Source organism: Tachysurus vachellii, chromosome 9, assembly GCF_030014155.1.
Source record: "Tachysurus vachellii isolate PV-2020 chromosome 9, HZAU_Pvac_v1, whole genome shotgun sequence".
Lineage (NCBI taxonomy): Eukaryota > Metazoa > Chordata > Actinopteri > Siluriformes > Bagridae > Tachysurus > Tachysurus vachellii.
The window spans coordinates 24,891,664-24,916,958 of NC_083468.1; the positions used below are offsets into that span (position 1 = coordinate 24,891,664).

At 39.1% G+C, this 25,295-nt stretch overlaps 1 protein-coding gene across 3 annotated transcripts in view; it reads left to right on the forward strand.

The window, feature by feature from the left end:
- LOC132851452 (neprilysin-like) overlaps positions 1-20,763 on the forward strand; it is a 40,116-nt gene extending 19,353 nt beyond the window's left edge. For all 3 annotated transcript variants that reach the window (XM_060878348.1, XM_060878350.1, XM_060878351.1), the window contains exons 9-23: positions 1,662-1,796; positions 3,836-3,937; positions 5,119-5,255; positions 7,017-7,110; positions 7,372-7,500; positions 10,952-11,050; positions 11,353-11,430; positions 13,984-14,087; positions 14,262-14,320; positions 14,408-14,527; positions 15,200-15,333; positions 15,943-16,008; positions 17,219-17,314; positions 18,795-18,871; positions 18,953-20,763. In XM_060878348.1, the coding sequence (XP_060734331.1) occupies positions 1,662-1,796; positions 3,836-3,937; positions 5,119-5,255; positions 7,017-7,110; positions 7,372-7,500; positions 10,952-11,050; positions 11,353-11,430; positions 13,984-14,087; positions 14,262-14,320; positions 14,408-14,527; positions 15,200-15,333; positions 15,943-16,008; positions 17,219-17,314; positions 18,795-18,871; positions 18,953-19,052 (1,530 nt within the window). In that variant the 3' untranslated portion in view covers positions 19,053-20,763. The remainder of the gene's footprint in view (positions 1-1,661; positions 1,797-3,835; positions 3,938-5,118; positions 5,256-7,016; positions 7,111-7,371; positions 7,501-10,951; positions 11,051-11,352; positions 11,431-13,983; positions 14,088-14,261; positions 14,321-14,407; positions 14,528-15,199; positions 15,334-15,942; positions 16,009-17,218; positions 17,315-18,794; positions 18,872-18,952) is intronic.
- Positions 20,764-25,295: the final 4,532 nt, after the last annotated feature.

Below are 25,295 nucleotides of genomic sequence, written 5' to 3' on the forward strand. Positions count from 1 at the left end.
AATGTTACACAAATTCTAATTTGAAATTAAATGATGAATTAATTTAAACACGTATTTTAAGCGAATCGTTAGGAAGTGTCACTTTTTTTAAAATTGTTTTTGCATATTTGCTAATTCTATGCTAAACAAAAAGAAATGACGAGATAACATACTTCATAAGAGAAAACGTTCGTTTTTCTTAGATTTAAAAGAAATTTATGTACAAATTATAATACATTCTGAAGGTAAACTGATGTGTATGACTTTAAGTTGCTCACAAGCTCCTGGTTCCTTCCACTTTATTATAAAGTGTAGAGTTTTAAAAGAGAAATGATTTCTAATCACCTGCTTCGGTGTCACCATGATGACGATTTGTTCCCTTTCATTCAAGTTTTTTTCCTCATATCATCACAGGGAGTTTTTCCCTCGTCGCTGTCTCTGACTTATTTGGGATAAATATGAAATAAAAATGTTATAACTTTTATTATACATTATAAAATTTTATACCTGTATAGCTGCTCTGCAACAATGTCTGTTATTAATTGTGCTAAAGAAATTAAATTCAATTGAATTTCGATGTAAACAAAGATTTTGTAAATGATTCATCTGATGGAATTGAATATTTCAAAAATATTGGCACCCCGTTTGCAGCATCAACTCTCTCTTTCTATGGAGTGGCAAATATGACGATATGTTATCTTAGTTCAGTCAGGACCACTTGAGTCAAAATAAAGACAATTCTTTGACATATATTTAAATGTTTTATTTATTTAATTTGGCGGTATGGCTCTGTTCTGAATTCCCCATTCTTTTCATGAGCTCCATGAAAGCTAGTCAGGGAACAGCAGCAGCTTCATGGGGGGACAATCTCCCATTTAACTGGGAAAGCAGCAAGACAAAATCCCCCCATTTAGAACAGAGCCTGCATCAGTGACAACAGAATGACACTGATTAAGTTAAACACAAAGTTTCATGGAGGAGCTAGGGGAGGAGGTGGGTTGCAGCAATGCAGAGGAAACAGACTGAAAAAAGCATTTAAATAGGGCGCCCTGTTTGAAAGGGACCAATAGCGCGCTTAGGAATCATATCAGCTGATGGGCGGGCTTAGAAAATTTGCCATCAGCTGATAGCCGAGCTTGACTATGTGGCCTGCCTGAACTGACGCTATATTTCTTCGGCTTCTTTTGTAGAGACTAATCTCGACGTTTAGACTGTAGGGTCTGTGGAGAATCATGAAAGACATCAATGTCTCAAAGTCTCGGAACAGTCGGTCCCGAATTTAAATTGAGTCGATGCTAAATTGAATTGAGTCCCAAATATAAATTACTGAGAAGTCTCTGAGACACACACTTTAGCTCCGTCCCACAGGACACGCCGTAGCGGATAAAAGAACACGAAGTGATGAATATTCATAGAGAGTGTGAAGTGTCCCGAGGGAAAGAGCAGAGACGGAAAAGTCAGAGAGGATAGACAGAGGAAGGGAGGGGGGGAAGATAAACCCAATTAACTGGTATAACGCCTCATGGGAGATCTGGAATGCTTCCTAAATAACCGGGGAGCTAAACATCAGGAGGTGTATAGTATCTAGTTCATAATTTAAAAGCATATCCACCCTGCTAACATTTTCACACACACACGCACACACACACCTCTCTCAGTAGTGTGTTGCTCTTTGTTCACAGGCCTGTACCACATATGAGAACTTCATGGTTGATCTCGCTGTGCTGGTGCGTAAAGACAGACGCTTGGAGGTGAACGAGACAAAAATCAGAGAGGAAGTGGCCATAGTGATGCAGATGGAGAAGGAGATCTCTGATGTAAGCACATGTTCATCTTATATTTTTCATGTTTGTATTGTTTATTTATTTATTTTTTGCACATTTGGTACTACATAATAAAAAGCTGTGTCTGTCCACAAGAACAATTTTTACTGATCAGAAAACCAATCAAAACTAATCAAACGCTTGACTAAATCGTTTTTCGTTTTTGAAATACAAAACGAATACACTTACAAACAGGTTGCTCTGTGTTCTTTATAGAACCTTGGGTTCTGTACTTGGCCATTACTAACACCTTAAAAAAAAAAAAAAAAAAGAAAGGTTCTACGTAGAACCCTTGGAGAACGATGAAGCTTTAATATTAAAACATTTCTATACTTCAAAGAATGTGCGAGATGAAATGGGTGCCATTACTTTTTGGAGTATTGTCTCTTATGGGGCTTTATGAATTGACAGGTTTTTAGAAAAGATCACATCAAAGTCATGAAACTCTTCAGTAAGTGGGAGGAGTTTCACTGCTATCAAAATTCTAAACAGTTTTGAAGTACATTTATACTGTTTGAATTTGCTCTATTTTCTTAATAATAATAATAATAATAATAATAATAATAATAATAATAATAATAATAATAATAGCTAAATGATAAACAGAACCATTTAACTTGGATTCAAAGATCATTGACTTCTTTTCAATAAACCCTTCAAACCAGTTCATCACTTCTCTCAATAAACCCCAAAAAGGCCCTTTATTAGGTTCCATTAATGAAGTAAATACAGAACAATTCCCTTTAACTGTAGACTAAAATCATCATTGAAAGCTCAGTGGTTCCATGCAGAACTCTTCCCTTCCCTTCCCTTCCCTTCCCTTCCCTTCCCTTCCCTTCCCTTCCCTTCCCTTTTCCTCTCCTCTCCTCTCCTCTCCTCTCCTTTCCTCTCCTTTCCTTTCCTTTCCTTTCCTTTCCTTTCCTTTCCTTTCCCCTTTCCTTTCCTTTCCTTTCCTTTCCTTTCCTTTCCTTTCCTTTCCTTTCCTTTCCTTTCCTTTCCTTTCCTTTCCTTTCCTTTCCTTTCCTTTCCTTTCCTTTCCTTTCCTTTATTCCTCTCTACTAAACATTTTGCTAACTGCCTGTTTAAAAGCCAGCATGTGGTTCCCCTGCTGTATTTTTACATGGCTGGACTCCAGGTCTTGTAAAATCTTTCATGTTTCTTTTGAAGATGAAGTCAGAGATGAAGATGCTGCGCTCCGCGGCTCTCGCGTTTATCTGCTGTTTCTGTGGCTCTGCTCTCACTCAGAGCTCACTTTGTGCCTTGGAGTCTTTTAAGTGCGTTACAAGCTTTAAAGCAAAACCTGGACGAAGTAGAACCAGCTTTAATACGGTGTTTATACGGACACAGGAAGCTTTCTTTGGGCTTAAAGCGTAAGAAGGGTTTATAATAGTGTACAAGTGCCCAGTGTCGTCGTATTCACAGTACTATTCGGTTCTTTATAACAGCAGCTCTGACAGGTTTATACAACGCCACTTGTTTACATACATTATCATTATCGACTTTAACAGTCTGTTTATTAACATTTAGGAGATTATTTCTAGAATGTTTATATTATTAAAGCCCACCCTTTTTAACAGTAGTTTTTGCTTTGCAGTTTCTCGTTAACCTGATTTCTCAACAAGAGCAAAAAAACGAGAGACGGATGAGTTATGACTCTTTACAGATGCTATAAGCTAATCTAAGTGAGAACAGGAAACAACTTGTTTCATCGATGTTTCACAATATTAAATGTAGCTAATGCAGAAAGTTCTGTAAATAATAGTGTAATCATTAACACAGTGCTTCGGGGTAAGATGACTAAAAGTCTTGAGGATTTGCTGATTAATTTCCTCCCGTACAGTAGGTTAGACAGTACAATGATTACAGAAAAGAAATGGCAGACGTAACATACTTCGGATACTTCAGACATAACATTTCAAAGGTTAAGATCGCTTCATTGGATGGACAGGTGGGTGAAAATGAAAAAATATGGATTTCCTCTAATCGTTTCTCCTCAAAAACCTTCTTCCTGCTGCTTGTTCTTGTTCCTGCAGGCTACAGACACACCAGAAGATAGAAACAATCCTGTTCTCCTCTATAACAAGATGCCCCTGGAGACCCTCAACACCAACTTCACACTTGAGTTCGAGAAAACAGTACGAAAAACACCTTATTGTCTGAGCATTTTATTTTTCATTGATTTTTGACAGCAAGTCTCCAAGCAAGAGGAGGGAGTTTTATATGACTGATTACCGCAATGTGCATAATCAGAGCATTAAACCGTATAATAATATAATATTTAATAAGAAATATTCATTCATTCATTCATTCATCTTCTACCTCTTATCCGAACAACCTTGGGTCATGGAGAGCCTGTGCCTATCTCAGGCGTCATTGGGCATCGAGGCAGGATACACCCTGGACGGAGTGCCAACCCATCGCAGGGCACACACACACACACTCATTCACTCACGCAATCACTCACGCAATCAAACACTACAGACAATTTTCCAGAGATGCCAATCAACCTCCCATGCATGTCTTTGGACCGGGGGAGGAAACCGGAGTACCCGGAGGAAACCCCCGAGGCACGGGGAGAACATGCAAACTCCACACACACAAGGTGGAGGCGGGAATCGAACCCCCAACCCTGGAGGTGTGAGGCGAACCTGCTAACCACTAAGCCACCGTGCCCCCCCCAATAAGAAATATAATTTGCGTAATATATGAATGGTCACAAACAAAAAAAAGTAATAAATCAAATATTACACGAATGGTATCTGTTTTAAGACAGATGTTTTAGTATAATATTTGGACGTACACATGTTCTCGGCAGCTGGTTACCAGCAGAAATCAACTATTATAATATAGAAATAAAGACCTGCTCATGACTAAAATATACTCTGTGTCACACACTTCAGTGCACCATGCCACTATAAAATGTAGAATATATTTTTATTCTAGGTTCAATGGGCAATATACACAGTTCAATAATACATCTAACTTAAATTAATTTATTGCTTTATTCTTAGATGCCCATGTTGCTGTCTGAGAGTTTTTTGTATTGTATACTGTAAAACTATATTGTGTACAATAAAGTACCTTCCCTTTCCTTTCCTTACCATACCTTACTGTACCGTACCTTACCTTACCTCATCTTAACCATCCAAAATCATGCTCAGTGTAATAAAAAATGTATATCTGGGTGTAATTCATACAGCAAGGACGAATGATCAGTTGAGGTTTATTTTCCTTATCACTTTTTTTTTTATAAGCAGAATAATACTGAGGTGTTAATTAAACACTTTTCAGCCTCGGACTGTCGATTTCTTTCCAGGTTTTTAACTGGACTCATTTTACTAATAAGATTATGGATGCAATCAACCTTCCCATTGAGGACAGTGAGCAAGTCATTCTTTATGCCCCGAACTACTTGAGGAGGCTCAACCCTGTCCTGGCTAAGTACACAAAGAGGTGAGTCACTTAGAATACACTCCCAAAACTATCCTGAACATACCCTGATACGCAGCTTCATACCTGGAGAAGATCCTAATCAAACCGGATCAAAGTATTCTGGGTCAATTTATTTTATTTACATAGCACTTTTAACAATGGTTAGAAGACTTATATTTAAATGTATTTGTATTTATCCTCATTTATCCCTAATGATCAAGCCTGAGGTGACTGTGAAAAGGATACACTTCCTCAGATGGTATGAGGAAGAAACGGCAAAAGGGCACCTGAAGGGCACCTCATCAAAAGGGCACCTCATCCTCATTTGGGTGACACCAGAGGGTGTGAATATAAATGACCATAAACACCAGAGAGTGCGATCATAAATGATGTCCTTTCTACAGTCATATACAGTCAGTTGGAGTCTAAATGTGTAAACAGGAGCTTCTGAGCAACTCATAAATTAGCTCATCATCTGAGTTCATTATAGATTCAACACCAAATGCTCCATTAAAAGGAACAGAGCCTTCAAATGGTCTTTGCTTGGATATGAATGTGAGATAAGGATTAGGGAGCTTCTATCTGGTGTGTATAGAATAATTTTGTCACATACTGTATACATTATAGCACAGTGAAATTCCTTCTTCACATATCCCAACTTTGGAGGTTGGGGTCAGAGCACAGGGTCAGTCATGATACAGATCCCATGGAGCAGTGAGGGGTAAGGGCCTTGCTCAAGGGCCCAACAGTAGTAACTTGGAAGTGCTGGGTCTTAGACCCTGACCCATGGCCTTAACCACTTGAGCCACGACTTTCTAAAGTATCAGGATATTGTCTTTTAATTGTTAAAGTACATATTTGGGATATTGTCTTAGAAGGTGATACACATGATACTGTTCTGCCAGAACAGAATCAAGGTTAAATCAAGGTTTCTATCCAGACGTTTCCCCGTCATTAGGGTTAAACAGGTCTGGTTAAAGACTTCTCCACTCTTGGGAAACTTAACAACCTGGAGTAATACTTACATTTTATATATCGTCGCTGTTGGGCGGAATCCTCGTATCTCCAAAACCATTATTTTTCAGGAAATGAAAAAAACGGCGTACCTTATCTGCAGTGCACAGGGTTTAGTCCGCGTTGCAGTGGATTGTCTTGCACTAAATTCCTGTCCTCAGACGAGCACCAGAACTAGCGGGGGTCAAGATTTTTTTTCTTTGAGCCCAGTGTTTTGAAGACATTTACCTCAGAAGACGTGTTGATTCGTTGCGACTCTTCTTGAGGAGAAATATGCCACGAAGCTCTCCCGCAGAGTGAGGAAGAGGTGGACAGATGAAGTGTCCAATGGAGTTATGAGATTTGTGCTCAAGCTATTTTCAAGACTTTAGATTGGTTAATAACTTGTAAAAATAACAGACCAATAGCATCGATATGTGAAAAAATATGAAATTGAACAAATTTGGACATACGAGGTTTCCGCCCGACAGCGACGATATACATAACGTTCATGGCATTTTGGACCCCATTATACAGAGCGACTTACATTTCATCTAAATATTTTTGATTATATTTTATACATCTGAGCAGTTGAGGGTTAGGGGCCTTATTCAAAGCTCTGGGATTTGAACGCACACTTTTCTGATCAGCAGCTTAACATCTTAACCTCATCACTGTTGGTAGTGTAAAAGCAGCTGCACTTTTGTAGATCTGTCATAGAACTGCTTTTACATAAACATATTGTCTGTATGCAGTATTTTCTGCAACTGGATGGGTTTTTGTGTGCAGAGACGTCCAGAACTACATCGTGTGGCGTTTCGCTATGAACATGGTGGTTGGCCTGAGCAGAGCGTACAGAGACACCAGGAAAGCTTTTAAAAAGGTTTGCATCATCTCTTGTTCTTGTTGTGTAACTGATAGTGAACTGATGGCTATACTACTTTTGGTTTTTGGGCTCATGTCTCCGGAGGAACCAGAGTAGAAGTAAAGAAAATTAGAAAGTTGTCCACATTCCTAGCCCATAATGTTGGCATATCTTCTCATTTTTTTTCTTTTGACCTGCTCTCTCTCTCTCTCTCTCTCTCTCTCTCTCTCTCTCTCTCTCTCTCTCTCTTTCCCTTTGTCATGTCCTGACCTCTCTCAGGCCATCTCTGGTACCAGTTCAGAGGCAGCAATATGGAGGCAGTGTGCGGTCTACGTCAACAGCAACATGGAGAATGCTGTCGGCAGACTGTATGTAGAAGAAGCCTTTGCTGGAGACAGCAAGGACATGGTGAGTTGTGGCTAAACTCGCTGCTGTACGGTAATTGTGTGTCCATGTTTTCTGCTCACATTTAGCCGGGTGTCATTTGGAGAAAGCTCTTGGAAAACATGTTTGTGCAGCACACACAGCTATGTGTAGGCTGACGCTTGCTGCTTTCGTTTCCTTGTTTTCTTGTAAGCTAAGCTCCGTACCACCTGTCATAAAGCATAGCCCTTAACACACCATTAATCACTGCCTGCTTCAGGCCCCAGGACGACTAGCGTGTGCCCACTTTTCCTCAACACAGTGCACAGAGATACACTTCTGATGTAGGGCCATGTTCATATCTTCTTGCAGATAAATATGAGTTTGGAAATCAGAGAAAGAGCAATTTTTTTTGCCCTAGGCTAATTTCTGTGCCATGCGAAAGCATTTTTTTGATCATTGCTAATCGCTGGACGAGCTGTGAGGCTTGGATAGTAGCTGTTAATTTGTTGCTAATGTTTTTTTGTCAAAACTGTTAAAAAATGTTTAAATTAAATTTAGTAGAAACGATGAAATCACATAAGATTTTAAAGGCAGGGTCTCCGATTTTTGAGAAAGGCTTCAGAAAACTGAGTCGAATAATAAACAAAAATCAAAACAAACGTGTAGTCAATGAGCCGAAAGGGGCGTGTCTTGTCAATATGCGGCGGAGAGAGTGTTCAGTGCGCATGTGTGACATTAGCAGAAAGCGGTTTTAACATTGACATGGAGGATAAAAACAAAGAAAGAAAGCGAAGAAAGACGATAAGACAAGAAGTAGGACGTGTTAATATAGGATCAGCTTTCCAGCGCTGGAGAGAACTGAAGGAGCGTGAAGTTGGCACATATTCACAGATTGGAGTTTCCCGAGTCAATAACTACTGAGCTAAACGCTGTTACTACACAAATAACACCTCTTTTCTATCGTAGTAATGTAGAGACGCAGCTACAATCGTGTTTTGTGTAGTAACAGCGTTTAGCTCAGGAGTTACTGACTCGGGAAATTCAACTTTACTTAAGACGCCGAGGCGCTTTTTTCCTTCTCGATAGGTGAGTAACGTTGGTTTTGCTTTGTTACACAGAACTAATATATGCCTTTGTCCTTTGCATGATTATGCTTGTGTGTCATTTTTGCTAGTTTGTTTATCTGCAATCGTATTGTTCTTCCCTTCAGCTATGATAAAGACACATTTCTTTCCATTATCTGCCTGGGTTTCGTATGTATGTGTGGGCGGAGCTATCAATACAGGGGTGGGACTTATTTGGGTTAGGGGCGTGTTTGTTTTGGTGATTACAAATGTCGACATTGGCTTTCAAAAATCGGAGACCCCACCTTTAATGTCAACCATACGCAATATTTTTTTCTTCAATCTGACTGAAACGGTCCTGTATTTTCTCAGTGTACTCTGATCCATGTATTCAGGGGTGAAGTTATTAAATCAATGAGCATTTCAGCCATACATTACATACACATACGGATTTCTGTTAAAGGTGAAGTTTGGGAAAGCCGAGCCGTCGCCTCTGGTTTTACAGATTAGAAATCGAAACATTGTTGAGTCCAAGCAAAACACGATATGAAGTAGTACAGCATTATCAGCATTAGAGGAAAACAAACATTCGCTGCCCAAATAAACCGAGACATATGTAACAATTCTTAGAAAGCAACGAAGTACACGGTGTACCGAAAGGCATGTCGATGTAATGCTTTTCTTGTTCTGGTAAACTAATAAATGAGCCAGGTCAAATAAATTTCTGTAAATAATGACCCAGCAGCTCAGTCTATGAAAATATACACACTAATCTGATTTACTAATGTAAACTCTACCCTATATCAATATTGACATGAGTGTAGAACTTAACTCATTATATGATCCTACAGTTTTCGTACTGTACAATTTTCTCTTTTTTTATTTCTTTTGTCCTCATCTGTCCTGCTTGACAAATATCACATCCAACGGATATATCGCTGCATGTCGAGACACGGACCCTTTTCGTCATCACGGACATTCATGAGACTTGTTTTTGTTTGGAGCCTAGAACTCATTGACTAGTACAAGCTCGTCTGTCAGCTGTTGAAGAATTTGCTTGTACTTCGCAGTTTGCTCAAAGAACCTCATGCATGTTTTAGCTTGTTGTGATCGAACTGTTATTCTAAGCGTTTCCTGTAAAACTGGTGTTGTAAAATACTTTATTGTTGGCCTGCTTCGGTTTTATGGTATCGTTTGATGGTACCTATCCTTTACCGTTAAGATCGCTCACTAACGTTATACACAAAGCAGGCAAGATAAACAACTTAAAGCATATATTGAACTGCATATACTGTATATATATTGTATATTGAACTGGGTACACCTTCTATATAGATTAATAAGCCTTGCCTACAATTCACACCTTAAGGGAGACAAACTACAGTATTCTTGATTCCAGCTGCTCTTGATTCCACATGCATGGTAGGTTGATTGGCATCTCTGGAAAATTGTCCGTAGTGTGTGAGTGTGTGAGTGAATGAGAGTGTGTGTGTGTGTGTGCCCTGCGATGGGTTGGCACTCCGTCCAGGGTGTATCCTGCCTTGATGCCCGATGACGCCTGAGATAGGCACAGGCTCCCCGTGACCCGAGGTAGTTCGGATAAGCGGTAGAAAATGAATGAGAGTGTGTGTGCCCTGCGATGGGTTGGCACTCTGTCCAGGGTATATCCTGCCTTGATGCCCGATGACGCCTGAGATAGGCACAGGCTCCCCGTGACCCGAGGTAGTTCGGATAAGCGGTAGAAAATGAATGAATTTCAGTTTGGTCCTAAAACAATAAATAGCAACAGTCACTTCCGAGTACCACTACAGACATTCTCTGTATTCTACACTACAGTCATAGATTCAGATCGAGGCTCTCTATGCTCTATTTCTTTTTTCTACTCCAGTGTAGTTTTCATCAGATGCCCAAAACATTCAGTTCTCCTCACATGTCTTTAGTCCACAACATGCCCTTTGGCAGGCAAACTACAAACGATGTTTTGTTGTGATGTCTTGCCACTCTTTCCTCCAGGAGCATTGTCTCCTCTTTGAACTGTGAATCTCCTTAAATTCTCCATGACTTCTTCTCGGTTACTTCTCTTACATCTTAAAGCCATTCCTACAGTATCTGGTCTTGAACTTTTTTAATAATAGGTTTATGGTTCAGAGCTGTGTCCTTTGTTAGCTCCTTCATTTTCAGGGACAGGTGTGTTTGTATTGAGAGCGCTTGATTCTTTAATTTCAAAGAAGTCGACTCCATTCAACTAATTATATGACTTCTCGATAACAGCTCATTTAGGGATTTCCCAGTTAAGTCTCTTTCCATTACATATTGTAATACTACAAAAATGTGGGAAAGTTCAAGGCTGGTGGGGGAGGATACTTATGCAAGGCATTGTGACTAACATATCCTCATAAATAACCTGTCCTGTACTCTTTTTGGCTCAGATGGATGAGATGATCGCTGGCATCAGAGAGGTGTTTGTGAATAACCTACAAGACCTATCATGGATGGATGATGAAACCAAGAAAGCTGCGGAAGAGAAGGCGAGTTTCGTTCTGATCTCTGGCACAATCACGACTTCCAGTAAAATGAAAATCATACAAGAGTTCAATTTCATTTTGTTCAACCCGATTTATGTGTGCGGAACCCATTTCCCCGTTGCTCTTTAGTCATGTCTTCTCAAACAAACGCTTCCTGTGATATTTAATAGAAATCATCTGCACACTTTGAGGCTATTGAAATTCACCCAAAGAAATAAATGAAATCCAAAAGTCTGTGTGCTTTCTAATATTCTATAAACAAATCAAATAAATATGACTCATTTGTACCGTTTTATTCCTTGCAGGCTCAAGCTATTCGAGAGAGAATCGGATTCTCAGAAAACATCATGAACGATACGTTTCTGGACGAGGAATACAAAGAAGTGAGCGGTGATCTTTTAGCTAACGATGATAATAATGAGTTCAGTACACAAACGTTCATAAGAGGGCGGAGCTTATTGCTCATTGTCTACTGTAAAACTGTAATAAAATGGTTTATTAGTAGCAAGTTCGCTTTGGTGAAACGGTTTCTGTAAGACTGGAATTTTCTACACTCCGAGATTTCTTTTACGGTCTATATACAAACAGTGGTTTTCATAGATGGGTCCCCTGATAGCATAGCATGGTCATGGAGTTCAGGCTTCACAAAATGTTACAGCGGTGAAACCCAAAATTACCAAACAATTTATTATTGGCTTCTTATAGTTATTGGCCTGTTTGTCTGAAATGGTTTTACTCCAAGCCTTAATAAATGTCATATTTGACCAGTCATACTGTATGTTCTGGTCGTAGAAAGCTCTGGAATTAAACCTCATTGAATCCAATAAATGTCCAAAATATCATTGGACACATTTGAATAATGTTCCTATTATATGATTCTTAAAAATAAGCCAGTGCAATTTATTTCTACAGCTTTATTTCTACATGCTGCGAAAGGTTTGAGAATGAAAATATCAAGTTTAACACAAACATACAGTGGTGTATAGTGGATAAGTGGATAATTATCTAGAGCTGATGTATCAATCAATCAGAATTTATTTGTATAGCACTTTCAACACCATAACAATGGACCAAAGTGCTTTACATGGTAAAAACATATGTCATAAAAAGTATAATCATAAAACACATCAAACTAACATCATAATAAAAGTACAAAAATACCATACACAGTAACTCGGGAAAACATACTAATTGTCACGAACGCAGGATACTGTCAGGATAAAAGGGACCCAAACGCAGGATAGCAAAATAAACAGGGTTTAATAACGAAAACCATGAAACATAACACAGACGTGACCAGACAAAGACAACAATTGATTCCGCCCTGCACAAGGCAACACGGCACAGTTAAATACAAAAGACAATGAGACACGATTAGGAACAGGTGTGGAGACAGGGAGGAGCAGACGAAGGCGGGGCAGACACGTGACGAGGAACGTAAACAAAGGCACATGGCCAAAAGTCCGGGCTGAGTCCTGACACTAGTCATATAGCAAAAGCCTTGTTAAAAAGAAAAGTCTTCAATTGACCTTTAAAACTACCCAAAGAGGGAGCCGATTTCAAAGACAATGGTAGCCTGTTCCATAACACAGGAGCTGCCACGGAGAATGCCCGATCTCCACTCCTCCTTAACCGTGTTCGCGGAACAGACAACACCATATGCTCATTTGCTCTCAAAGAGCGAGAAGATTTGTATGGACTCAACATAGCTTTGATGTAGTCAGGAGCCTGTTGATGTAAGGCCTTATACACAGTGATCAGGACCTTATATTCGATCCTATACAATACCGGAAGCCAGTGTAAAGAAATGAACACAGGTGTTATGTGATCCCTCTTCTTAGTGCCAGTTAAAAGCCTAGCAGCAGCATTTTGAACATACTGTAGGTGAGCTATGAGAGATACATTCAAACCCAGCTATAAGGCATTACAATAATCCAACCTCGTAGAAATAAAAGCATGAACAACAGATTCTAAATCTTTTGTGGAAAGAATAGATTTCAGTTTGGACAACTTTCTTAACTGATAAAAGGAGGATTTCACAACAGCATTTACTGTACCTGTCGGTCAAAACAAAGTTCTTTGTCAAAAATGACACCCAGGTTCCTAACATAACCATTTATCCTGAGCGCAAAATCCTCACTCACAAACAGATTTCCCGTAGACTGTTTGTTTCCAAAAACCATAAACTCAGTTTTGTTTTCATTTAATTGCAGAAAATTACTCGCAAGCCATAACTTCACTTCATTCAAGCATATGTTGAAGCTGTTCCATGCAGCACGCTTGTCCAAAGAAAAATATAATTGCAAATCATCTGCATAGATGTGGTAATTAATATTGTGGCATCTAAAGATAGACCCCAGAGGCAACAAATACAGAGAGAACCAGGTTGGTCCAAGAATAGATCCTTGAGGGACCCCCCACAAAACATCCACAGTGTCAGAAAGACAATCTCCAATCTTACCCGAACATTTCCTTTCCTTTAGGTAGGAACCAAACCACTTCAAAGCTACATCATTAATACCAACATCATCCCTAAGATGTACATCAATCAAACAAAAGTGTTACTTATACACATTTCTTATTTAGATATTGAGGAGTTCATTTCTTGTAGTTTAACAAAACTGTTAAATCTTTATTTTCAGAATATTTAACATTCTTCTTGTTTTTATGTCATTCTAAGGAAACACCAGAAGGCTTTACACAGAACCTTTTACCTTCAAATAAATCAATCAAAAATCGTCAAGGATTCCTTTCCTTCCAAATATAGGCAACACGTTTTGATTGGCATTTACAATAAATTTAATATTTAATTTCAGTTTGGTCCTAAAACAATAAATACACTTACTGTCTAAAGTGTGATGCATGGATTCTGTATATATTATACACAAGTATAGTTTTTATTTGAATAAAAATGACCTTTACTTTTACCATTTTAGCTAAGCTACAGTTCAGAGGAATACTTTGAGAACATCCTGAAAAATCTGGAGTTCGGTCAGAAGAAACAACTGAAGAGGTTGAGGGTGAAAGTGAACAAGGAAGAGTAAGAAGTGCTTTCTGCATTTAATATGGAGATGTTTCTGTCTCTGTAATAAACGACTTCTCTAAGTTTAGTACCTGCTATAAAAATCCCTATTAATGAAAGAAGAGTAATAAAATATTAACATGACGTGTGGGCTTTATTAACGTGTAAACGTGTCATGGTTTTAACCCCAAGGTGGATCTCTGGAGCAGCGGTGGTCAATGCGTTCTATTCATCCAGCAGAAATCAAATAGGTAGTAAAAGATGTAGTAGTAATGGATCACTTGCTTTTATAGCTTCATTGACAATAATAATGACTTTTCCCATTTCTTTTTGCTTAGTATTTCCTGCTGGTATCCTCCAGCCTCCTTTCTTTGGTAAAGGACAGCCCTGGTCTCTCAACTATGGCGGCATTGGCATGGTGATTGGCCATGAGATCACTCACGGTTTTGACGATAACGGTAAAGAACCTGATCTAATATGTACCTTCTAGCTGTCTACTTCTGAATCTAAAGCTGCTCACTAAAATGGACAAACCAAAGACCCAGTAACACCATTAGCGGTGTCCATGAGACAGACTCAGCAAAGATTTAATCAAGACCTGGTTTATTTAAGGGAAATGTGCTGATATTGTGGGGGGCATGGTGGCTTAGTGGTTAGCACGTTCGCCTCACACCTCCAGGGTTGGGGGTTCGATTCCCGCCTCCGCCTTGTGTGTGTGGAGTTTGCTTGTTCTCCCCTTGCCTCGGGGGTTTCCTCCGGGTACTCCGGTTTCCTCCCCCGGTCCAAAGACATGCATGGTAGGTTGATTGGCATCTCTGGAAAATTGTCCGTAGTGTGTGATTGCGTGAGTGAATGAGAGTGTGTGTGTGTGTGCCCTGCGATGGGCATCCTGCCTTGATGCCCGATGAAGCCTGATGGCTCCCCGTGACCCGAGGTAGAAGATGAGAGAGAGAGTGAGAGTGAGTGATGATATTGTGATTAGTAGACTTGGAAAGGTAAAAGATCATGTGACAAACTTCTTTTTCTTCTTAGTAATACTTTCAATATTCCACATATGAATACAATAACAACATATAACAAGTCAATCTCCCGACTTCGATGTCTCAGATCAGTGATTTGCTCCCCAACAGGCCGCAACTTTGATAAAGACGGAGATCTGAAGGACTGGTGGACTCCGTCCTCAACACAGAAGTTCCAGGAACTCTCAAAATGTATTGTGGACCAGTACAGCACCTTTTCCTGGGACCTGGCAAATGGACAAAATGTATGTTGTTATAATAGAACTCACTGATCCATCCACTGAGTACTTATTGGACCTCCTGAAATCCTGTTATTGTATTTAGATAAAACTTGATCCGGGATAACATTTGTTGTTGTACTACTATGTTACAATACGATGCTAAATAGCACCTTTTGGCCACACTTGGTCCTTTTGCCCAGTGAAGGGTTGCTACTGAAAAAAAAAAAAGGAAAAATATGGTGCTGTGTACAAAAGCCCTGGATTATTAAGGATAATTAGCACAAAATCATGAATTGACATATCATCTATTTAATGATATGTCCAGTGAGCAGAAATCGTAGACTTAGCTTTTGTGTAGCTGCTTGACTGACGTTTTTGGGTATCGATTGATTTGTGCTACGCTCCTTTATCGTCATATCAGGCCTAAAGAAGTCACATAAGATTCTCTTGTATGTGTCACTACACTGCTGGTGCCTTCTGCTGAGTCATTACCAGCCTTCTTTGCTGTCTCGTTATCCTCAAATTGTTTTCCGAGTAATCAATTGAGCTAAGATTTTCAGAAAAGGTAGAAAAGAGCTACAAATGACTGTTATTTTCCATCTCCTTTTCATCTTTTTCTTCTTCCATTTTCAGCTTAATGGGAATAACACGCTTGGGGAGAATATTGCTGACAATGGGGGCATTCGCCAGTCTTATCAAGTAAGTGCAGTACATTGTGGCCTTTGTGTCTTTGCTGCCTAATTTTCCTGTTGGTGCTGTGTTTGTGTGTGTGTGGGGGGGGCAGCTGTGCATATGTTACATAAGGAATAAAACACTTTACCACTTTACTTCTGATTGGTACGTCTGTTGGGATCGCCGACACTGGAGACTCCTTTCTTGAGATGAACCTATTTGGAGATGTGGTAGCCTAGTGGTTAAGGTGTTGGACTACTCATTGGAAGGTCATGAGTTCAAATCCCAGGTCTAGGAAGGTGCCACTGTTGGGCCCCTGAGTAAGGCCCTTAACACTCAGTTGTATAAAGTGAAATAAAAATGTAAATCACTCTGGATAATGCTAAATGCCATAAATGTAAATCTGGTACTAATATCAGAGCTGTCCTTATAGCCAATCGGAATCGAGTGCTGTGCTGTGCTATAAAGAGACATTTGAAAAGCATTGAAAGTTGATATTGGGGGCACGGTGGCTTAGTGGTTAGCACGTTCTCCTCACACCTCCAATGTTGGGGGTTCGATTCCCGCATCCTCCTTGTGTGTGTGGAGTTTGCATGTTCTCCCCGTGCCTCGGGGGTTTCCTCCGGGTACTCCGGTTTCCTCCCCCGGTCCAAAGACATGCATGGTAGGTTGATTGGCATCTCTGGAAAATTGTCCGTAGTGTGTGATTGCGTGAGTGAATGAGAGTGTGTGTGTGCCCTGCGATGGGTTGGCACTCCGTCCAGGGTATATCCTGCCTTGATGACGCCTGAGATAGGCACAGGCTCCCCGTGACCCGAGGTAGTTCGGATAAGCGGTAGAAAATGAGTGAGTGAGTGAGAGTGAAAGTTGACATCTGCAAACAGTAATAGATATCAAGCATTCCCACTTGAACATTTTTATTAGCTCGGTCTAAGATTAATTGATTACGAAATGTTTGTAAGTAGGACAATGTAGGAAAACATTTCAGGACACACATTGAACTAGTTTATTCTGCTCTTATTTTGGATAATGTCCCACACTCAGGTTGTGTTGAAGGTGTCTTAACTATGGCCTGAAGCAAAGGTTTAACTGAGAGCACATACTGTACAGTTCGTGCCAAAATACTGCACACCAGATGGACAGATCCACAGAAAACTGAAATAAACCTAACGAAAGAAACGTGCAGGGTTACGGTCCTCTTAATCAGACCTCCAGCTCATTAAAGTGTTTATTTCAGGCATACCAGGACCACGTCAAGAAGCATGGAAAGGAAGCTCCATTGCCTGGAATTGATCTTAACCATGAGCAACTCTTCTTCTTAAACTTTGCTCAGGTGAGAATGATTTAGTCAACAGAGAATAATTACCATGATTACCACTACCAAACACTGCATTCATGTACGGAGCAAAATACCGGCCGAGATCATCTCGGCACGCAGACAACATGTTTCTTTAGCTGAGCTTTGTGAGGCTCAACTTCACCAAAACTGTAGATGTGGAAAGTAAAATGAATTTTAAAGTAAAAAAAAAAATATGCTGGATCTAATAGACATACAGTATATGATTTATACCTTAATAGATGTTAACATTTATTATGGATGTGTGTTTTCTGAGCGTTGTCCATACAACTTTATGGTTCAAACCAAACCAAAGTATGTCTTGTATTTGATGCCGATTTGGACTCTGTTTGTTTTAGTGTTAATTTCGTCACCTATTTTTAATTGAGTCTTAGTCTTAGTCTTGTGCCAAATGTCCTTGTTAGTTTTAGTCATATTTAGTCATTCACGTGTCTTTTTTTGTTAGTCAAGTTTTAGTCGACTAAAAGTCTCGTCATTTTAGTCTAGTTTTAGTCAAAAGAAAACTCAAGGTATCTTAGTCAAGTTTTAGTCGACTAAAAGTCTCGTCATTTTAGTCTAGTTTTAGTCAAAAGAAAACTCAAGGTATCTTAGTCAAGTTTTAGTCGACTAAAAGTCTTTTAATTTTAGTCTAGTTTTAGTCAAAAAATTGTAAAATAACACATTATTACTGAGATTATTACTGATAAACATTTCAGTAAAAAAAGTGTTTCACATATGTTTCACTCGAACTTGACTGCACATCACATTTTTTTTAATTTAATGATACTGCTTTTAATCGTAATGCAAAGACCGGTCATTGGGACATAAGCTGTCATGTACAATAAAAGAGGCTGCGCAGTGACAGGAAATATAATTTAACACAAAAAGCCTGCCTAGACCTAGGGTGGACTTGCGCTCAGGATTTTTTTATTTTTTTTTGAGCGGCGTGTGGACGAATTGTTTCTACGCACACACTAAACAGCGCAAAGCCGCGAAAAGGCGTAACAGCTGATGAAAAAGCAGAGACAATTGTAGACGAAAATGAAGAGAGATTTTATATTAGTTTTTATTTTATAGAAAACATTTTCATCTCGTCTTTTTTCGTCAACAATAATGCGTGTTAATTTAGTCTTAGTCAGTGTTTTTGGACAGCGGTGCAGTCTTGTCATCGTCTCGTCTTAGTCATGAAAAAAAAAGGTCGTTGACGAACATATTTCGTCTCGTCTCGTCAGACGAAATTAAAAAGTTTGTTTTTGTTTGCTTTCTTTTACATTATTACAGATGAAATGACAGTAATTACATTCATGTGCATATAAAATGACAGTAACTCATCACTAATTGTGCGACTTTAAGCCGAGGTTCACGTCGCATCATTTTTCCTGAATGCATTTTTCTAATCATACAAATGATGAAGCTGAATGAATTCATAGTTTTGAGTATGATAATTGAGTCCCATTGAGATCGGTTGGTTCTGCAGGTCTGGTGTGGAACGCATAGACCCGAACACGCCGTTAACTCCATTAAAACTGACGTCCACAGTCCAGGGAAGTTCAGGTATGTCCATCATTTCAGAAATTGATTTTCCCAGTTATGAGCTAACGACTGAATAATATCCGATTTGGATTCTGCCTGCAGGGTTCTCGGATCTTTGCAGAACTTCCCAGAGTTTGCCAAAGCTTTCAAGTGCCAGAAAAATGACTTCATGTGGCCTGAAAAGATGTGCCGAGTGTGGTGATGACGCCACATCCAGGGACATTAAGGGCATTTAACGAGCCCTGACTTCACTCTTATGACTGTATGACCTCCTCGGTCCCAGACTAAGAAGGTCTGATGTTCTCCACAGGGTAGACTGTCTTCACCGATGCATTTCAGTCATGTACAGACATGGGGTGCTTCCTTAGATCCACTCCTACATGTCAATTAATTAGTTCATTTTAGTCTGAAGAGATCATCATGTGATCTGTGGTTTATTGTTTATAAGATGAAATGTAAAGGTATTGTCATATACTTAAAACTTTTTATGTTAATATCAAATCAAACTGTGAATCCAGGAGATAGGTAGCATTTTTCTATGTTAAAGATATATCACTATTCATTTAAACATGGCAACTTTAGTATGCTTTGGTTAGATGATATTTGTAATATTTTACAAAAAAAACAAAAAAACAAAAAAACAACAACAACAAAAAAAAAACACAATACGGGCTGAAAATGTACAAAAAAATATTAAAGGTATATGAAATATAGACACAGGGATTATACAGTATTAGGAATCACAGATTTTTAAAACATTATGTTAATATGGCTTGTATTGCACTGGATGTTAGATTAAGAATAATGCAGCAAACCTAAGTTGGAAATTTGTCGAAAGGCTACAGATTTATAACCGTGTTAGTCACTGATTTGATACTAAATTTTGAAGTGCTCGGTATATTATGGAACAAGCACCTATGATCTTTTGAGATTTGATACTGTGTGATGAAATGATATGATGTCTAATATGCCAATGGATATGAATTGTGTGCTTGTAAATGAGTTGTGTGTATGTGTGTATGTGTTTGTGTGTATGTGTGTGTATGTGTGTTAAAGATTCTACATACCTACCATCAATGCCACCAATGAGAGACTGCCTTAAGATAATCACGAGAGTCTGTTGCAAAATTACAAGCATTTTTCTTTTACACATGTTCAGGTTCACATAAATGACAAATGACTTGCTACTTATGCCAAAGAGGTGACAATATATACTCTCACTCTGTGCCCTTGTGAAAACCTCAAAGTAAAGTATTAGATTTGTCAGTGAAGCGAAATTTACAGTTCTGTGTTAAAGTCTTAGGCACACTACAGTACGTTTTTTTTTTTTTTTTTTTTAGCTATTTGAGCTATTTTGTCAATAGAAGTATTTCCCATTAAAAACTAAACTAAACTAAACTATTATATCGTCGCTGTCGGGCGGAATCCTCATATCTCCAAAATACGAGATTTTTCGATTTTTAGATTTTTTTTTTTGAAGACATTTACCTCAGAAGACGTGTTGATTCATTGCGACTCTTATTAAGGAGAAATATGCCGCGAAGCTCTCCCGCGGAGTGAGGAAGAGGTGGACAGTTGAAGTGTCCAATGGAGTTATGAGATTTGTGCTCAAGCTATTTTCAAGACTTTAGATTGGTTAATAACTTGTAAAAATAACAGACCCACGTGGGGACTGACCAATAGCATCGATATGTGAAAAAATATGAAATTGACCAAATTTGGACATACGAGGTTTCCGCCCGACAGCGACGATATTTAAATTACCTTAATTTATATTTTATTATATTATACCACAATTTCGTTGAATTCTCGGTAGGTGTTGAATAACGATCTCTAACCAATCACAGGCTTATATTTATATATCCAAACTCTATAATCGTATATTGATCTAATAAAACCAGATTTAGGAAACATTTATGAAAGGATTCTCTAATGTCCTGATATAGTGTATCATCTTCTATAACTAAAACTTTTATCAAATCGATCAACTTGTATAGCTACAATACTGATAACAAGAACAAACCTGTCATTATACAATACATACCAAATGCCAGCATTTATAATAGATGATTCAGCTGCTGTGGTATAAAAGGAATAAAACACTATTCAGTGGTCACAGCAACTCTGCTGAAATCTAATGACTTCTTCTGGTTTTATTTTCAGAAACCAGTCTGACAAAGCACTGATTTCGAACCATTAAAACCATTATAAACCTGAACAACTGAGAACTGGAGCAGTTTTCAAAGCAAAGGCGAGTCAGTATTTAGTTAGTATTAATTAGTATTTAGTTTACCTTGTAATATCCATGTTAATATATTTAGCTTTATCTTTACACGTGCCTAAGACATTTGTACAGCGATTTATATTCCCCAGCTTCCTCTGCACCTTTCTGTTTTTGACAAGCTATGAATAATTAATCACTGGATTTCTGACTGAACATTTTGTGTGTTACGGATTAACAAGGTGACAACAACTGTGGGTTAAAACCCGACAACAAACGTAACCTTGAAAGTGATTTTTTTTCCTGTTCCTTTGAGAGCCTTTGTTTTTCTCCATGTAGTTTTACTTCACTGCTTTTCATTCGTTCGAACAGTTGAGCCTTGCTCCGAAAATAATCCATCTCAACTCGTACCCATGCAGACGGATATACCTCAGATGCCTGTATTTAGATACTTTGTAATATTATAAGAGCCTATTCAAGAGCAGAAAACTGTTTAATTATTAAATTGGCAAGGTAAAAAAAGGTCTGTTGTATCATTACTGACCATCATCATCATCATCATCATCATCACCATCATCTCTCTCTCTCTCTCTCTCTCACTCTCAATTTTTAGTACTTTATTAGCACACAATGTTGCCAAAGCATCTCACAGAAATAAGAAAGAATAATAATAATTCATTCATTCATTCATTTTCTACCACTTATCCGAACTACCTCGGGTCACGGGGTGCCTGTGCCTATCTCAGGCGTCATCGGGCACAAGGCAAGATACACCCTGGACGGAGTGCCAACCCATCGCAGGGCACACACACACACTCTCATTCACTCACGCAATCACACACTACGGACAATTTTCCAGAGATGCCAGTCAACCTACCATGCATGTCTTTGGACCGGGGGAGGAAACCGGAGTATAATATGATAATGACACAATGACACAATGAGTAAGTTTGTTCTGTATTTAACAAGAAGAGCAAATTATCTAATATAAAACCTGAGAGCTGGATACTGTGACAGGGTTTATAGAGCAGCTCGAGATGCCTTTTTTCATACCACCATGTTCAAACCCCATCTGTGTTCCCAGCTAGCTGTAATGACTAATAAAGAGGTTTCAGCTTACAGGTTATTTATCTGATGGTAGAAGCTACATAGAGGTGTGTAACTGGGTCATTTTCACAGCTCTGATCATCTCAGAAGATAAAATGCGTGAGTCCATTAGTTTCTAAAAAAAAACAGTACTGGAAAGTCTTTGATTGCTCTCTAGCAGGCTGTGCTGTCTTGGAGATGGAGAGAAACTCTGTAAAGAAGCTTTAACCTTAAAAATCATTATAGAACGAGCACCACGCTCAAAATTACTCCATTTACATTTAAAGAAGCATAAATAGTAATGACAAATATTTTGCTCCATCCATTTCTAAAGCCCTGTGGGATTCAGTGTGAAGCCTGAATGCTTGACCTTTAACTATTACAATGCTATTTCATCATTTATTTATTTCATTCACTCACTCACTCATTTTCTACCGCTCATCCGAACTACCTCGGGTCACGGGGAGCCTGTGCCTATCTCAGGCGTCATCGGGCATCAAGGCAGGATATACCCTGGACGGAGTGCCAACCCATTGCAGGGCACACACACACACACTCTCATTCATTTTCTACCGCTTATCCGAACTACCTCGGGTCACGGGGAGCCTGTGCCTATCTCAGGCGTCATCGGGCATCAAGGCAGGATACACCCTGGACGGCGTGCCAACCCATCGCAGGGCACACACACACACACACTCTCATTCACTCACGCAATCACACACTACGGACAATTTTCCAGAGATGCCAATCAACCTACCATGCATGTCTTTGGACCGGGGGAGGAAACCGGAGTACCCGGAGGAAACCCCCGAGGCACAGGGAGAACATGCAAACTCCACACCCACAAGGCGGAGGCAGGAATCGAACCCCCAACCCTGGAGGTGTGAGGCGAACGTGCTAACCACTAAGCCACCGTGCCCTTCTTATTTATTTATTTATTTATTTATTTATTTATTTTTACATGAACACCGCAACACCTTATTGATTAAAAACTAAATGCAGGAATCTATAAAAGCGAACTAAGAAACACGTCCGCTTTGTGAAAGTTTATGTATTAAGACAAAAAAAAAAAAATTTTCTATAGTTTTTCGTTACTGCAAAAGATTCAGAATTTAAAAATCCCCATTCTTTTCTCTGGGATCTTATTTATAGCCTACCAGTAAACCTCCCACCACTAGCTGACCTCTAATTCTATCCCTGATTTCTCTCTAGTGCCCAGTAGATGAATATGTTTGTGTCAGATGTATTTTGACAGCTCCCTGGATGAACCCATATCAGAGGTTTCAACTTATGTCCTAGTCCAACCCATACTTTATATTCATTTATTTATTTTTTTGGAAAACGCACAACTACTGGAACATTTATTTTTGTTTAATGTCAACCATGATGAAAATAAGGGATAAGCATGTTTTCATTACGATTTTATTTCCTGTGTTGTTCTTTAACATTATTATTTTTTCCAGTGCTGTACTTGCTGCAGGCTTTATTAGCTCTCTAGAGGGGTGTTAAATATACTCCATGCTGCCCACACCTGATTAGAAGCACATTTGCAAGCATGTTGATGGCAGGTCAGAAAAAGGGCTGAAATTTGAACTGCAGGCCATGAATCTCCTCATGAGCATTTCATTAAGCCAACAGCTCAACATGACATGCAGCTCCATAGCTCCATGAAGTTTCTCCTTCTTTTTTGTAATAGTACACCCTCTCATTACCCCCCACACCCACAGACACACACACACACACACACACACACACACACACACACACTCACTCACTCACTCACATATTCTCACATTTCTCACATTGTGGGGTCCACCTAATTTTTGTACCCTTATGGGGTCCACACACACACACTCACTCACACACACACACACACACACACACACCCACACCCACACTCACACACACACACACACTCACACACACACTCACACACACACACACACACACACACACACACACACACACACACTCACACACTCACACTCACACACACACTCACACACACTCACTAACACACACACACACACACCCACTCACTCACTCACACACACACACTCACACACAGACACAACCCCACCATCATCTCCAACCACATATACCAGATGTAACTGGTGTAGAAATAATTTTTAATTATTTATCATTTATGTATTTAATGTTATTATTTTCATTAAAGGTGATGCTATTTATTTTTTTATTTTACCCTTTTTTTATTTTTTTTACCCTTTAACCAAGTCGGGAAATTGTAGCACGTGGTAATAAATAAACGTTTATTTTAGGCAGCTCGATTAAAGACGCTGTTTATCTGTATGTTTGTCAGGCCGCAGTATAAAAGGTGCAGATGACCGAACGCTTTCAGTGCAGCGTCTGTTCGTCTGAAGGTTTTTAACTGGTGGTCTGAATCCTTCTACAACTGTGTGACCGAACGAGTCACACTGGGCGTCATGACCGTGTCGGTTACACAAAGAAAGTGTAAGATGGGGTAAAAAACAGGTACAAATAAAAATGTTAAAAAATGTTGTCGGACTTTTATAAGTAATCGACTCTCGCAAAAAAAGTAAAGCAAGATAAAGGTTGTGGGATTTAGATTCTAGAGAGCAAAGAAAGCCAAGGCAGGTCGACGTGCCCTTTCGCAGAACTTCCTGTCTATCATTTCAAGTCACTTACACCTGAAATACTGCTGTTTTTCTTCATGACAGAATCATTAACCACAATTTTATATCGTAATGACAATTTTTATGGGATGCACCTGACTGACTCTGCAGGTTAATCTGCACCCTTGGTGAGTTATTTTTTTAAGAATGAGAAAAAGGACAACATACAGCGAAGGGCAGGGTGTCTCTTAAACCAGCTATTGGTCTATTTTGTTCCTATTCTCCTTCTTAGATGTTACAAATAAAATGTCATTTCTGCAGACTTGTTATCGCCATGACTTTTAGACTGAGAGACTGTTTTCTGAAGGACACACATTATCACATTGAGTTTATTAGGATCATCTTGTATGACTAAGAATAATCTTAAAAGAATCTCACCATCTTAAAATCTTTTCTCTAACTGCTAAATAATCGACAGTATGAACTGTAGAATACAATTTGTCTTCAAAACACATCACAGATGAAATCCTGGACAGAAATGTTC